Consider the following 16068-nt stretch of genomic DNA (forward strand, 5'->3'; position numbering starts at 1 on the left):
AGCACTTGACAAACGAGGCCCGGAGAGATACACAACGTCTGCCACGTCACACAGCTGGAAGGGAAATGGCAACCCTGGGGATCACCCCGGAGTCTCCCGCAGAGCGGACGTACCCGGCGGCTGCACGAGAGCGCTGCTTGTCTGGGCTGCTAAAGGGAACGCCACCAGGAGGTACAGAGCTCAGGGGGAGCCCCCAGGAGCAGGGACAGCCTCTTACCCGGGGCACTGGCGACGTCTGGGCGCCTTTCCGGGGCCCACTGGTCTCTGGCGTGAGGTCACGGTGGTCCACCTGCATGTGGCTCTCCAGGTCCTCGGCACTCTCGAACTTGACGCTGCACTCGGGACAGCGGAGGCCGGCGCAGGGCCGGTCGGCGGGCTCGGGCGGGGCCAGGCCGCCCACCTGTCCGTTGGCACTACGGGCCATGCAGCCGGCACAGAGGCCGTAGGGGAGCCCGTTGACATCAAGCTTCACCAGGTCCTGCTTGCTGCGGAACTCCTTGAGGCACAGGGCACACTTGTAGAGCTTCTGCAGCCCCTGGCCGTTGGGGGAGGACGCAGCCGAGCTGCCCGCCAGCTTCTGCATGTGGAAGGTGCCGTGGATCTTGAGCTCCAGCGTGGAGGTGACCGTCTGCATGCACACCACGCAGCGGAAGCCCGTGAGCGAGTTGCGCAGGTCGGGGTGCATCTGACAGTGCTCGATAAACTCCTCCTCGCTCTGCAGTGGCATCTTGCAGATGCGACAGGTGCCCGTGTCCAGGCTCTTGCTGTGGGTCACCTTGTGCTCGGTGAGCGTCAGCAGGGAGGGGAAGCGCTCACCGCAGATGGGGCACATGTAGTGCTTGGCGGGGCCCCGGTGCGTCTGCAGGTGCTCCCGGAGCCCGTTCTCCGAGAAGAAAGTCCGCGAGCACACGTTGCACTTGTGGCTGCCCTTGATGAACTCAGCCTTCTTGCGCGAGCCGTCGTCCTCCCCGGGCCGGATGTTGTGGTCCCGCAGCCGGTGGTTCTGCAGCAGCACCTCCATGGTGTAGGCCGCCCCACAGATGTCGCAGCCGTACATGGGCTCCGACGCATCCACATCGTCCTCGCTGGCCTCGTGACTGTTGGGCGCCTCGGGGTTCTTCAGCAGCATGCCCTGCAGGTCGGCCGGCTCGGCCTTCTTGCCGGCAGCGGGGGGCACCCCGTTGGCCGTGCCGTTCTCGGTGGCGGCGTCGAACACACAGTGCTTCTCCCGCAGGTGCTTCTCCAGCAGGATGATGGCGTGGAAGGCCTTGCTGCAGAACTTGCAGTTGTATTTCTTGCTGTGCGTGGTGATGTGGCACTGCAGCTCCACCTCGGTGCTGAAGGTCTCCCCGCAGAAGATGCACTTGTGCGCCTTGGCCGGGTTGCCCAGGTGGCTGTGTTTGACGTGCACCTGCAGGTCGGCCTCCTTGCGGAAGTCCCAGTTGCAGGCCGTGCAGCGGTACATCTTCTTCTCGTTGCTGTGCTTCACCGCCAGGTGCACCTGGATGGACACCTTGGAGTCGAAGACCTCCTGGCACAGGGTGCAGTGGTACAGCACGAACGTGTGCATGTCCAGCAGGTGTTTCTGCAGGTCGTCCACAGAGGAGAACTGCTTGTCGCAGCTCTCGCACACGTAGTGGGTCGACGTGGTCATGTAGTGCACCGTCAGGTGCTGCAGGAGCGACTCCTGGGAGTCAAAGTCCTCTTTGCACTGTGGGCACGCCTGCTTCCGCAGCAACAGCTCCAAGTGCAGCTTCAGGTGGGTCTGGAAGCTCTCGAAGTTGGAGAACTTGAGGTCGCACTGATTGCAGGGATACTCGCCGTTGGAGATGGAGTTGGCGCTGGCCGAGAGCCGCTGCCGCTTCGGGGAAGACACCTCCACGTCAGACGAGACCGGGCTCTGCTCCGCCTTGGACTTCTTGCTGTGGGCGAGTGGGATGTTCTTGTGGTTCTCCTTGATGTGCTTGGTGAGCTTCAGGATAGAGCCGAAGATGGGCGAGTTCGTGCAGTAGGGACAGGAGTAGACCTCCATGAAGGACTGCGCGGGCTGCACGACCGGGGACTCCAGCTTGGTGCTGCCGACACCGCAGTGGGCCTGCTGGATGTGCTCCGTGAGGGAGGACTCGGTAAGGAAGCCCATGGAGCACTGGTTGCAGAAGAAGGCGTTATTGCCATCAGGCGGGTTGACGTTGGGGCCGCAGTGGGAGACGCGGATGTGCTCCTGCAGGCTGTTGATGTCGGCGAACATCTCGGGGCAATAGTTGCAGTGGAAGGCGGAGATGTTGCCAAACTGCATCACGGGGTAGGCGTGGTTCTTGTGCAGCTTGCGGACGTGCTCGTTGAGGTTGTACAGGGTGGGCATGGAGTCCAGGCAGATCTGGCACGTGTGGCTCTGCTGGGGCTTGTCCGCGTGGATGGTCTTCAGGTGGATCTCCAGCACGGCCAGGCTGTTAAAGTCCCGCTTGGAGCAGTAGGGGCAGCTGTAAACCACCTTGGACCAGCCCTGCCCATCATCCCGCATCTTCTTCTGGCCCCTCAGTGGCTTCAGGGTGGAGTCCGGGGTGGAGCCGCGCTCCACGGAGGCGCTGGAATCTGGCGTGGCGCTGCTCATGGAGGCCACGCTGCCCAGCACGGGGTCGGGGCTGACGCTGTGGTTGCTGGAGTCGGGCTGCCGGTGGCTGTCCAGGTGGCAGTAGACGCCCTCCACCGAGGAGAACTGCTCGGGGCACATGGGGCACTTGTGTTTCTGGTTGGCGTGGGCTTGGTGGATGTGGGCGAGCAGCGCGTTCTCGTCGACGAAGACCTCAGGGCAGTGGATGCACTGCAGGTCGGCCTTCTCGGAGAGCTGGGGGTGGCGGGTGAGCACGTGCTTCTCCAGCTCCTCGGTCTGGCTGAAGGTGTCCTCGCAGTAGTCGCACATGAAGTCGTCCTTCTTGGCCTCCTTCTCCGACTTGGCCAGGTGCTCCTTGTTCTTCTTGTGCGCCTGCATGTGGCTCTGCAGCGAGCTGGTGGAGGAGAAGCCACGCTTGCACACGGTGCACTTGAAGGGCTTGCTGGAGCTGTGGGTCTTCAGGTGGATCTTGAGGTGGTCGCTGCGGGAGAAGGCCGCCTCGCACTCGTGACAGTGGTACTTCTTGTCGCCCGTGTGCAGCTTGATGTGCCGGTCGCGGCTCCTCTTGTGCTTGAAGAGGCGGCTGCAGTAGGTGCACTTGAACGGCAGCTTGTCGCTGTGGATCTGCTCGTGCCTCTTCAAGTAGCTCAGGCGGATGAAGGACTTGTCGCAGAACTGGCAAGGGTACGGCAGGCCTGTGCCCCCTTCCTCCTCGCCCAAGCCAAGGTCACACCCATCTCCGATCATCTGCGTGGGTGACGCAACATCCTTGCTGGAGGGAGACGAGGCCACCCAGGAGAGTTGTGGGTCGTCGTCACCATCTGCGGGGGGAAGGCGGAAAGGAGATTAGAGGCAATTCCCAGGGCCGCCGAGAAACAAGGACAGAGCCAGCTTCTCGACAGCTCGCGGGCTGAGGCTGTGCAGCTGGCCAACGGCTGCAGGAGAGTCAGGGGAGGGAGTCCGGGGGGCCGGAAGCAAGTGGACGCGAGGGCCGTCGGTCTGCAGGGGAGTGGCAGGGTGGGGGCGGCAGGATACGGAGCGGACATGCCTTTCTCCTCAGCAACACCTGCCTGGGCCTCGTTGGACGCCATACCCCCCCCACGGGAGGCGAGGTCCCAGGCACTTCCCTGATGGGCCACGGGGATGCAGCCTGGAGGAAGTCACCAGAAATGACCTCACAATCCATCAGTCCCGTAGGCCAAAAGGAGGCAAGTCCTCACCTGATCAAGACGTGGGGATTGACTCCCCCTCCAGCCCCTAGTCCTGGTGGGAAATTCCACTTATCCTTAGGGGCACAGGCAAAACCTTGCAAGAAAATAAAATGCACCTTATTGAATGCTGCTTCACCACATTTGGGGAGGGAGCTGGGTCTGCCGCTTCAGGGAGCAGACAGACTATGAGGCCCAAGTCACGGGCACGTGGCATCAGACCCGGCAGCACAAGCGGGAGTAAGCAAAGGGTACTTGAGAAGGATCTGCGGGGTTCCCAGCACAAACCATCCCAAGGTGGGGGTGTGTGTGCTCTGTTCCCAGGGCCCTGGGAGATGGCCTGATGTGGGGTGGTTAGGGGATGGGCCAGGGCCCAGATGGCCCCAGAGCTCAGAGTCCAGTGGGCCCTTCGACCCACCTTGGCAGGTATGGGAGGCCATCCTTGCACAGATGACTCACCCTCCCCGGCCTCCACTGGCCCTGTCCAGCCTCAAAGGAAAACTAAAGAAACAAGGGGCTGGCTGTTTCTGGAAAAACAAAGGCACACAGGACACCGTAAACAGAGCCAGTGAAGTACCTTGAGCCTCAAGACTCGGTGGGGGTCGGACCGAGCCAGCCCAAGCAGGGAGTGAGTTCCGAGGCTCAAGTTTCGCATCAGGTGGATTTAAAACTTAATAATGAATGAAACGGACCGCAGGCTGCTACGGGCAGGGGAGATACAAACAAAAGCTCAGATTCAGCTGCACTGACCTTGCTCTTGTAACCCTGAGGAAATAAACCACTGCCCCCGCCAGCACAGCTTAGTCTCCAGAAAAAGCCTCACAGACGTAACCCAGAAAGTCTGGGCCGGAGGCAGCCCAGATCCTCCGGAAGGGGAGAGCAGGGGGCCCACGCTCCCAGGCACAGGCACACATAAACACACTCACACACACAGTCACCCACAGGCACCACGCTCCGCACACACACATCCGTTCACACACCATGTTCCCCCCATGGCATGCACACACGCATACATGCACACATGCTCACTCACCTGCAGACACGTACGCTCACACACGGTCACACTCACCGCAGCCACAGGCATGGCCCTGGCCCCAAGGGTCCCGGGCCCCCAGGCGCTCACAGATGCCTCTGCTGTCCCAGGCCAACCCCAAGACTTTAAGAGACCGTAAGCCCAGCGGCAGGGTCTTGAGAGGTCCCTCAGGGCTACCTCTGAGTCTGTTCCTAGACCCCACCCATCGCCCTGATGTCCACCCTGGCCCCTGGCCCTGGCCCTGGCCCTGACCGTGTGAAGATCTGCCTGACCCCAGCTGGCTGCGTCGGCAAAGCTCTGCCAGGGAGGGTGAGGCTCTCTCCAAAGCTCACGGCCCTGAGTCCCATACCTCCTGGCAGCCTCTCCACCCCTGAAGCCCAGCCGCCCAGCCCGGCACGGGGAGCCTTCCAGAACGTCCTCCTGGGGTGAGGGCGCCTGCTCCCCTGGGCGCCTCCCATTTACAGGGCCCTTCGGACAGGAAAGATGCAGCCGCTGCCACAGCTCCTCCGATTAGACGCGGTGGGAGATGCCCCAGCCCCTGCCTGGTGATTCCCAGCTCTTGCCAGCTGGGCTCCGCGGGGCGCAGACAAAGGGACCCAAGGGAGGAGACGGCTGGGGCTGGGGCAGCTGGGGGACCTGCTGGGCCCCCGCCCCCTGGCCAGGCTCAACCGGCTTTTTATTATTTTGATGTCTTAGCTCAGACACACTCAAGCTGCCACGGGGCCCTTCCTGTGTGCCTGGTGCTCTGTTAAGTGCTTTTCTCACAACCACCGCTGAGGCAGGAGCCAGGGCCCCTCCCACTGTACCGGCGAGGAAACTAAGGCACAGCCACAGAGACTTTCCCCAGGAAAAGACAGCACCAGGACCGCCCGCAGGCGGCCCCTTGCCCAGGACATGGATGTGGATGGATCTCCTGAGGTCAGTTAGAGAAGACTGCCTCTGCATAGGGGAGAAAGTCACAGGCTGGATCTCCGTTGAGCCCTTCCGGACAGCATGACCACAACCAGCCCGCTCTCTGCATTCAGGGTGGGGCCCCCAGAGACCAGAGAGGTGCAGGCACTTGCAGGGCTGATGAGTGGAGGACACAGGCTTGAACCGAGGTCAGCTCAAGGGTGAGTGAGACAGGAAGATGCTTTGCCCAAAAGACCTAGCCAGGACATGTCTTTCTGCCAGCGTTCATTTGCTCCCGAGCCCTGTCCCCCGACCCCCAAAACAGAACGAGAGCAGAGTCCTGCATTCAAAGCCCCTCTCCTCCATTTATTCATCAGCCCAGGAGAATTCCTCTTAACCTCTCAGACTCAGTTTCTACATGTGAAAAAAAAGAATCATTGTGAGAAGCAGATGAGAAAAATTAATGTGAAAAAGCGCTCTTTGGGGCGCCTGGATGGCTCAGTCAGTTAAGCGTCTGACTCTTCATTTTGGCTCAAGTCATGATCTCACAGTTCGTGAGAGGGAGCCCCGCATCGGGTTCTGTGCTGACAGCTCGGAGCCTGGAGCCTGTTTCCGATTCTGTGTCTCCCTCTCTCTCTGCCCCTCCCCCGTTCATGCTCTGTCTCTCTCTGTCCCAAAAATAAAATAAAAACGTTGAAAAAAAATTAAAAAAAAAAAAAACAAATAAACAAACTTTTAAAAATATTTTTAAAAATAAAAAATAAAACTTAACTGTTTAAAAAAAAAAAAAAGGAAAAGGAAAAGAAAAAGCACTTACATGAAATGTCCAGAAAAGGCACATCTGGAGAGACAGAAAGCAGATTAGTGATTGCCTGAGGCTGGAGCAGGGAGCAAGGATGGCTGCAAATGGGCAAGAGACATCCTTGTAAGATCACGGAAATGCCCTAAAACCAGACCATGGCGAGCGCTGCACAGCTCTACGAAGTTGCTAATTGCTCGCCTGAAACAAGTTAAGTTTATGGTATGCAAATTACACTTCAACGAAGCCGTGACACAAAAACACTATTTGGCCAATAATAATAATAATTAGTACTAATTAGTACCATGAGTGCTAATGACATCAGTAGCTACGCTTCTTGCGCACGCCTCGAGTGCCAACACCGTGTTAAGGGCTTCTATTGCCTCGGTTAATTTCGTTCCATCCTCACGACCATCGGTGACATCCCATTTTTGAGATGAGGAAGCTGAGGCTCAGAGAGGTGCATGCCTTGCCCTCGGTCACGTGACCCGATGCCCCAGTTGTGTCTGGCCAGAGCGCCACGTCTCCCGGCAGCACGGGATCTATTCCCCCAGTGGTAGAGAAACCCGCCCGGTGCCACAGTCCCCAAGGCCCATTGCTGGGCTGCCTGGTGGGCTTTCTTTTTCTGCAAACGAGTTTCAGAATTAAAGCAAAGCACGTTATTCTGGGAGCAACAAACTGCACAACTGCTGAGATTTTAATCACCTGACAGGAAATGACAATAAGGCCCCTTGCGCTGAAAAGGCCCAATCAGGGGAAGTGTGTATGTTGACATATAAAGTCCCAAACTCAGACCACACTGTTTAAAGCCTTCTGTTCTAAAAACATTTAACCTTGGCTGCTGCCGGCCCACCCCTTCCAGTACACTCTGCTTTGGGGACGCACAGCTTCGTGCTCTAGGAGCAGGCCAGAGAGATGTGCCGGCACCGCAGTGCCCAGGGTGCCGGCAGGGACGCCGGCAGAGGATGAGGGCTCCCTCCCTCACAGCAGTAACGCTCCCCTCGCAGGTGCACACATACCACGCACATGCGGCCGGTACAGATGTGCAGAAAGGGAAGGGGTGCAGAAGTGGGGCACAGGTGATCTCAAGAGCCCCTTTGGCTCGAATGGTTCAAAACTCAGGGAGAAGGCAGGTGCAACAGAAGTCCCTTCAACCTGCTACCTTTTGATTTCCAAGTAAATGCTTGTCCAGACTTTACTATTGCTGGGCATTCTTCTGAGAGCTTTGCATGTGTTAACACATTCGATTCTCTCAACAGCCCAATGAGACGGGCGCTATTATTATCCCCATTCACAGGTGAGAAAACGGAGGCCCAGAGAGGCTGAGTAACTGGCCAGCGGCAGTAACAGCTGGCAGGCAGGGGGACCAGGGTCCAGTTAGCCTTTCTGAGTCGGTGCCTTCACCCTCAATTTCCCACTGCTTCTCTCCTTTGAGAGGGATGCTGTCACACGAGAAGGTCAAGTGAGAAGGGCGATGACTAACACAGGCCCTCGGCTTCCCCTCCCCCTAGGATGAGTACAAAGTAGTATGACAAAATGAGCCGAAAAATCACTTACAAAATGGAGATTAAAGTCATTTAAAAATGACTGATCCTGCAAAAAGGCCTGGTAGGAAATGGGTTATATGAGGCTTTTGCTGTCTGCTGCAGGAAGAGAACCAAAACAAGCGTAAAAGAGGGGAGAAATTTCGATAAAAATTCAATTAAGTAGCAGAAAGAACATTAACTCGGCTTCAGGACACATCAGTGGCAGAAAGCGCAGGGTGGACCCCAAGCTCACGTGGCCACGCTGGGTGCCGGACTCTGTGGCCGGCAGAGCAGGGTGACTGCCACCGGAGGTGGCTGGGAGCCTCGGCCCCAGGGCTCCTCCGGTCACAGAGAATCAAGGTCGCAGCTGCTGAGGAAGTGCCTGAACAGAAGAGGGACCGTGACCGGCCCACAGCCCACACGACTGAGCAGAAAGGGGGACCCTCTACTGTGGCAGGGAGGAAGGAAGAAGCGAGCCCCTGCTACCAAAGTCTGCAAGAGGAATAAATGGTTCTGAAAAGAGCCCTGGGAGGTGCCCTGCATCATATGGGAAGGGGAAAAGAATGGATATCCAGCAGCTCCAGGTTTCTAGGGCATTCCTGGGCTAGACAGAGTCATCCAAGTGGATGAAAATGACCAGATATTCCAGACCACGAAAGAAGGCACCAGCAAGCAAGGTGCCCGGGGCAGAATGTGCTGGGGGCAGAGGAAACGGAGCAGGACAGAGAAAATTCTAGGCCTTGGCTCCCTGTGCTATAATATGGGAAGCTGGAATTTTGCTCTCCAAGGTCCCTTCAGGATGAATATAAAGGTCATTCGGACAAGATTCCAACCACCCAGATTCTCTCCATGAGAGCCACAAAAAGGCCCAACCATTCTTTTTGAAGCCCCAGAAGGTCTCCTCGCCACTGCCCCATTTCCTTAGGAAAATGAAAATTGCCAAGGAGACAAGTTCCCCACCGGACAAAGTGCTCCATGGTGCTCCATGGACAGCCTCCCCTGTGCTTCCATCGGGAGCTATGGGAATGAGAACCGTCGTGACCCTTCTGCAGCTCAGAGAAATGGGAACGCAGATTCGGGAACCATTTATGCCAATCCTGCAGGATACCGAAGGACCAGAGAGAAAAGGGAACTTCCAGGGACGATCAATTGGAAGCGGTTGCCAAGGGTACTGTGTTCAGAAGGATTATAAGGCCGTATCTGGGCTCAGAAGAAGTAAGTGCTGAAATCAATTGGTGATGTCTGCCATGAGCACAGGTCTGTCCAAGGGCATGCTCAAAGGGCACTGAGCAATTGGAGGAAGGAGTCTCCTGACTCCCAGTGCTACAGAAGAGTCATCTAGGTTTCCTCCTCCGGGAAAGGAGCTGCCCATCCTCTCCGAAAAGGGAGACCTTGGGGCAGGGTCCCCAAAATCCTGTCATTCAAGCAGAGACCACAGGGCTTGCAAGATACTATGGTGCTGTGTTGTGATCTGAAGGCGGTCTCTCGCCAGAAAGAAGGGTCAGCTCCACCCCTGGCTGATGAGGAGGCCTGGCCACAGAGGGCACAGAGCAGCCCTGGTGTCCTAGGATTGCAGATCGATGCTCCCAGAGCCCGAGGTGGTAAGAGCGGCAAGACATCTGAGCAGACTTCAGCGCACACCACAGACTGCGCTCCCCACGGGGCAGCCCGAACCCAAAAAGGTGTCTTTCCAGGCCTGCAAGGATACAAAGTCAGCCAGAGGGGGCATCTGGCCATATTCCTAATCTCTTCTTGGGAAACTTCAAACCTACCCATCTGTGTCTCTGCACCACCTGGAAGCCTGGTGCAGCACACAGGTGTACTGGGCAAACCCTGAGGCCCTCTCCTCGGGCTGCTTCCAGCAAACTGTGATGTGAGCTTCCCCCTCAGCTAGCCCCAGGCCCATGGGGGCCTGGATACCAGAGTGTGAAGCAGACAGAGGCCGTCAGGCCAGAGCTCCCAGGCTGGGTGGGGCATCCTCACCATCTCAGTGCCTACCAGGGACTTGGCCCCCAGAGACACAATCGACCTCAAACCAGGCCTGAGGGAACAGGGGTCACAGACAACAAGGGGACCAAGTGCCTGCCCTGTTCCTTACCTCCAACCAGGTGCCAGAGCTGGTCATCCATCCCAGAATATTCCTCAACTCAACGACATCGACGCATGTATGTAGAGTCAGCACCAGTGCAAGGGGAAGGGGAGGGAAGCGAGAGGAAGTTAACAGACCATCACTCACCTTATTTCATAGATGGGGAAACTGAGGCCACACAGCAAAGAGCAGACAGATGCAGGACCAAACTCATAACAACCACAGTACTTACTGTTTATGGAACATTCTCTGCAAGGCATTTTCTCTGCCAGCATTTTCTCATTTAATGATTCTTGCACATACTAGGAGGTAGGTACTGTTACTGTCCCCTTCTTTGTAACTGCAGACTGAGGCCCCAAGAAGGGAAGCAAGCCCTGGGCACACACAGCTAGCGAGTGGCAGATGTCCCTCCACCCCCATTCCCATTCACTCACTAACCACTAGACCATCCTGCCTCTCCTGCCCTGAATGCTGGTTCAGGCCTGACCCACTGCAGAAGCCACTCCCTCGTTCGAGGCCCACCATGCATCAGCGCCAGGATCTATGGCTCAAGGAGAGCCTGCGGGAGCCACACGCTGCAATCTCACCTGCCACAAAGGCCAAGTCCTGTCCTGAAGTGGAACAGCAGGCCAGGCTGGCTCTGAGGCCAAGCACCATTGAGTGTAGCTGGCCTCTTTCCTCCCTTGAAGGCAGATAATGCAGGCTAGCAGAAGTGTGCAGAGCTGAACCAGGAGGTTGTGGTAAGCAGAAAAACTCCATGTCCTCACCCCCCAAAACCTCTGAATATGTTACATTACAAGGCAAAAGGGAATTAAGGTTATAGGTGGAATTAAAGTGGCTCATTGATCTTAAAATGAAGAGATTATCCTGGATTATCTGGGTCGGCCAGATGTAATCCCAACCGGTCCTTAAAATGTGGAAGAAAGTGACAAAAGAGGAGGTCGAGATGACGCAATGCCACAAACCAAGTAATGTGGGCAGCTTCTAAAAACTAGAAAGGCATGGAATCAGACTCTCCCCTACAGCCTCCAGAAAGGAACACAGCCCCGCCAACGCCATGAGATCCACGTCAGCCTTCGGACCTACAGAGCTGTAAGAAATTAATTTTTGTTGTCTTAAGCTACTAAGTGCATGGTAATTTGTTACAGCAGCAATCGGCAACTAATACAGATTTTGCCTCCAAGACAGCTGCTGCTATAACAAATACCTAAGTGTGGAAGTGGCTTTGGAATCGGACACAGAGCAGCAACCAGAATTTCCAGGAGCATGGTAGCAAAAGCCTACACTGCCTTAAAAAGATTGTTCATAGACACAGGGATGTTAATGACTCTGCTAGTGACGACGTAGAATGAAGGAGTACGATGAAGAAAACCTAAATCGCCATAGAAAATACCTGAATCATCGTGACCAGACTGTTAAGAGAAATGTGTACATTAAGGGCACGGATGGTGAGGACTTGGAAGAAAATAAGGAACAGGATACTGGAAACTGGAAGGAAGAGATCCCTATTATATAGCGGCAGAAAGCTCGGTGGAATTGTGTCCCACAATTATGCGGAAAGCAAAACTTGTAATGGATAAAAATGGATATTTAGCCGAGGAGATTTCTATGCAAAATGTTGAAGGCATGGCCTGGTTTCATCTCACGGCTTATAGTAGAAAAGAAAGAGCTAAATCAACAGAGCTGTTAAATAGAAAGGAAGCCAAGAATTGATAATTTTGGAAATTCTCAGCCTACCCAGATTGCAAAAGACATTATAATTAAGAGATTCTCTAGCAGGAAAGCGCACTCCAGAGAGAAGGCTGAGGGGACGACTGTACATTGTGCTAACATCTCAGAAAAGTCAAAAGCTCAGAGTATTCAGTCACATGAAAGGTTCTTTGAAAAGATTAAGTGTGTGACTCACAGATGCCCTACATCAAACCAGAGAGCATCTAGGAAATTTGGGGGGGGGGGGGGATTTCTCTGGAACCATCTCAGTAGAAGCCAAAAGTAGAGATAGGAGTATCTAGAAAATATCTGCGGAAGAGCCTGATATCTAAGAGTAGATCCCCATGACATACACAGGAGACCCACAAGGTTCTTGAGAACTTTGTATCTGCAGAAACACAGCCAGCTTGGACCAAAAAAGAGATGAAAGAAGGCTGTCAGACTCCCAAAATTCCACAGCAGAACACAGGCTAATAAAACTACTCGGCTGCAAACATGTGCTACCTTTCATTTAAAAAAAAAAAAAAAAAAAGAAAAGAAAAGATGACTCAGAGGGCGGAACCTCATGTCCAGAAGGCAAAGCCTCAGCCAGAGGGTAAAATTTTGAGGCCAGAGGGTGGGGCTGTGAGCCCAGAGCATGAAGCCTTGAGCCACTGAGAATGAGATCATATGGGACTAGGTTCAGATGCTAGCACTGTATAACCACAGGCAAGCACATCCCCTCTTTGTGTTTTCATTTCCCCAACTCCTGAGAGAAGGAATCAGATAAGTGGGTCTCTGAGAGCCTTTGTAGCTCTACGAGTCTGTGATCCATTAGTGATGTCTGCCCTGGGCACAGGAATGAGGAATGGCAGATAGTAAGCATCCCAGTTTGCTGCTAGTTTAGGCATTTTTTTCACTGAGCACATGTTTGTCAAGCCTGCTGCATATGCTTGGTCCTCTGAGGGGTACAGAAAGCACTCAGCATTCTTAGGTGGTGATGCTCTTGTCTGCCCAACTTGTCAATGAGTCACTTGTCTAAAGTTGCAGCTCTAAACCACCACTTTGCCACTTTGAAGCACTTAGAGAAAAAACGAAAAACCCCTTTGGTCATAGCAATAGTCAGTCCTGTATGCGGATATTTGGTTTTCCTAAAGGGACAGATGGGGGTACAGTGGAAGGGATCGAGGCCCAACCCCTGGGAAATCAAGAGTCCACCCCGGGAAGGAAGAGGACCAGGAAGCTGGAGGGTCTTTCCTCAGAGGTAGGGCAAGGAGCCCCACAGAGGCTACCAGAAGCTGATGTGGCTCCACCTGAAATCTTAAATTAGAACTGTGCTATTAGCAAAGATAATAGCAGCTCATATTCACCCTCCCCTCCTCCAGGGAGCTCAGAGTGCCTTTGTGGATAGGATCTCAGCATCCCCAGTGAGGCCGCATCAAGGGGAAGGGGGATCGTTCTTTCAGTTTGGGGATAAAAACTAAGTGGGTTGGGGCATCAGGGGGTCGGCGGGCAGCATAGGGGCGGGGACTGGCATGCAAAGGTCACGGCCCAACACTGAGAAAAGGGGGAAGGTATTCTCGCCCTCGGGGCTGCTTCTCCAGCTGGGGGGCGAGGAGTGGGCCCCTGTTCTCTGCCCTGCCTCAAAGGGGCACTTAGCACACATCCTCTGAGGGGCTGCAGACTGAAAGCCATTGACCAGGCATGCCTTTTCCAGCCGGCTCTGGGGTGTGCTAAAATACCACCCGACAGTAAATAGTGGCCATCAAAGCCCTTAGTGAAACTTCCGGGAGCCCAGACCATCAGCATGATCGTAAAGAGACTCAGTCCGTTGCAGGGAGACATCACCAACAGAGCGACAGCAGAGCCATGGGGAAGAGCATGGGCTCGCTCAGACTGAGCTGCCTGCCGCTCCTTGAGTGCGTGATACGGACAGTTTACTGCACCTCTCTGAGCCCCCATTTGCTCATCCACTGGATGGTGATCACAAGAGCAGCGACCTTACAAAATGGGTAATGTGTATGTGCTGCTAAGTACCCAGTGAATGTTGGCTAAAGAAAATAAGGCGATTGCCGGTATAACTTTAGCATGAATTGTAAATGACCTCAAGTGTGTGGCATTTAAAGTTTTGCACGGAAGCTTCACACCCATGATCCCATTCGACACTGAGTAGCTCTGTAAGGTTGTAGAGGTGGTGGTTATTCCCCTACGACAAGCAGGCAGGGTGGCAAACACCCAGGTATCCGGAGCGAAGCCCAGCATCCCACCCACCCTCTCACCCTCCGAGTAGCCGGGTTTACACGCTAAGCTGCGTGGTCACCCCACGGATGAGGAAACAGAACAGAGAGGTGAGGTCACATCCCGATGTCAGAAAGCAGACAGTAATTAGAAAAGCTGGGGCTGGACACCCAGCCCAGGGCTCTCAGCCAGCTGGACTGATGAGCCACACAGCGGGACACAGATCATCATGGCTGTCCTCCCCCCGGGCGGTCTGGGGCCACCCAGCTATCAGTTATTTCGTAAAAATGTCAACATTTCTAACTCAACTCAAGAACACCCTAAGTTTTTTAAAACATCTACTTTCACTTCTGGCTTTTCTTTTTTGCTTTTTAGCACTTTTTTTTTTTTAAGTTTGTTTAGAGAGAGAGAGCATGAGCAAGGGAGGGGCAGAGAGAGAGGAAGAGAGAGAGAATCCCAAGCAGGCCCCACACATCAGTGAGGAGCCTGATGTGAGGCTCAAACTCACGAACCGCGAGATCATGACCTGAGCCAAAACCAAGAGTTGAATGCTTAACGGACTGAGCCACCCAGGTGCCCCCATTTCTGGCTTCTCTTGCAGGCTCTACCTCTGGCACATCCACAATGGAGCTAAGCCATGGCTCCCGGCCTGGACCCAGTGTGCTCATTCTCCTGTTTGCCCAGACCGGAAGGGCTCCCTTCCTCACTACAAAGTGTCCTAGGCCAGCAGCTGGCCTTAGATGTTCAGTCAGCCCCCTCGGTTTTACAGATGGAGAAACCTACCTCAGTTTCTCCATCTGTAAAATGGGAATAATAGTCCCAACTACTGAGATGCTATGCAGACAAAATAAGTGAATATCAGTAACATGTTACATATGGGAAATCCTCCATAATGTATGAAATAACAATAGTCACTGGCTGCTGGCTCCCAGCTCAACATAAGATCACAGGACAGAGAGAGAGAGAGAGAGAGAGAGAGAGGAGAGGAGGCAACAGCCATGTTGGTTTGAATGGATACAAGACATTGAGTGGTCCCATGTTCCTGAGTCCTGGTAAACTACCAGGAGGGTCTAAGTTAAGGGCCAGCAATTAACCCTACAGAAGATGGTTTTCAAAGCAAAGGACGTTTGACCTGCAGAAAGGCCCACAGGGCCCTACCATTTACAATCCCAGGGCATGAGAGAGAAAGGAGCTTTCCAGAGCAGCCAGCCCACCCTTCTCAAACAGATGGAGAAACTAAGGCACCAGCAGCCTTGCTGGGGCACGGACCTGGGCCTCCAGGCTCATAGAGGGGGTGGGGTATGAGGTCTGACTCCCCTGCACCCACAGGTGCTGCCATCCCAAAGGGCCACCGGACACACAGGACAGGAAGGAGGCATCCACCTTTCCCCTTGAAGCCTAAGACCTCACAGAACGCACAGCCGGTCTGGCCGCTCTAACCCTGAGACAAATTTACTCGGCACAGATATTGAAAATCCAACTGAGTTTGAGTTCTATTGCAGAAATTAAACAGACCAGAAAAAAAAGGAAAAAAAAAAGAAAGAAAAGAAAAAGCCAGCCTTCATCAGCTCACCCGAGAGTGAACTGTGATCAAACTAGCTAGTGTGGAATGGCACGATCAGGTCCTGCCAGGGAAGAAGAGCCCCCCAGTGTGCCCCAGCGAGAGACTCCCCGGAGCCGGGCACTTGCAGCTAGCAGAGGGGCTGTGGAAGCCTCCTCCATCAGCCGCCTGGCCCGCGGCCGCCCGGGCGCCCCGACTCAGCCCTGCCCTCCTCCCAACGCCCCCGGTGGGGAGGACGCGGCGTGTGAAGTCACCTCCGTGAGCGTTCACGAAACAGCACCGCCAAGGGCCAGAGCAAGGGCTCACTGCTCGACTCGAGAGAAGGCAAAATGCTTTCGGGGTTGAATCACTGTTTTTCTTTACTCCCTTTGGAGATCGGCAGAGCCCACATTCGGCCGTGTTCGTGGACCTGGGACTGGAAAC

At 54.9% G+C, this 16068-nt stretch overlaps 1 protein-coding gene across 3 annotated transcripts in view; it reads right to left on the bottom strand.

Moving 5' to 3' along the window:
- Positions 1-16068, bottom strand: part of ZNF423 (zinc finger protein 423) — a 337746-nt gene that overhangs the window by 140985 nt on the left and 180693 nt on the right. For all 3 annotated transcript variants that reach the window (XM_040497966.1, XM_040497968.1, XM_040497967.1), the window contains one exon: positions 218-3432. In XM_040497966.1, the coding sequence (XP_040353900.1) occupies positions 218-3432 (3215 nt within the window). The remainder of the gene's footprint in view (positions 1-217; positions 3433-16068) is intronic.

The sequence above is a fragment of the Herpailurus yagouaroundi genome, unplaced genomic scaffold (genome assembly GCF_014898765.1).
Source record: "Herpailurus yagouaroundi ecotype Mexico unplaced genomic scaffold, PumYag 190, whole genome shotgun sequence".
NCBI lineage: Eukaryota > Metazoa > Chordata > Mammalia > Carnivora > Felidae > Herpailurus > Herpailurus yagouaroundi.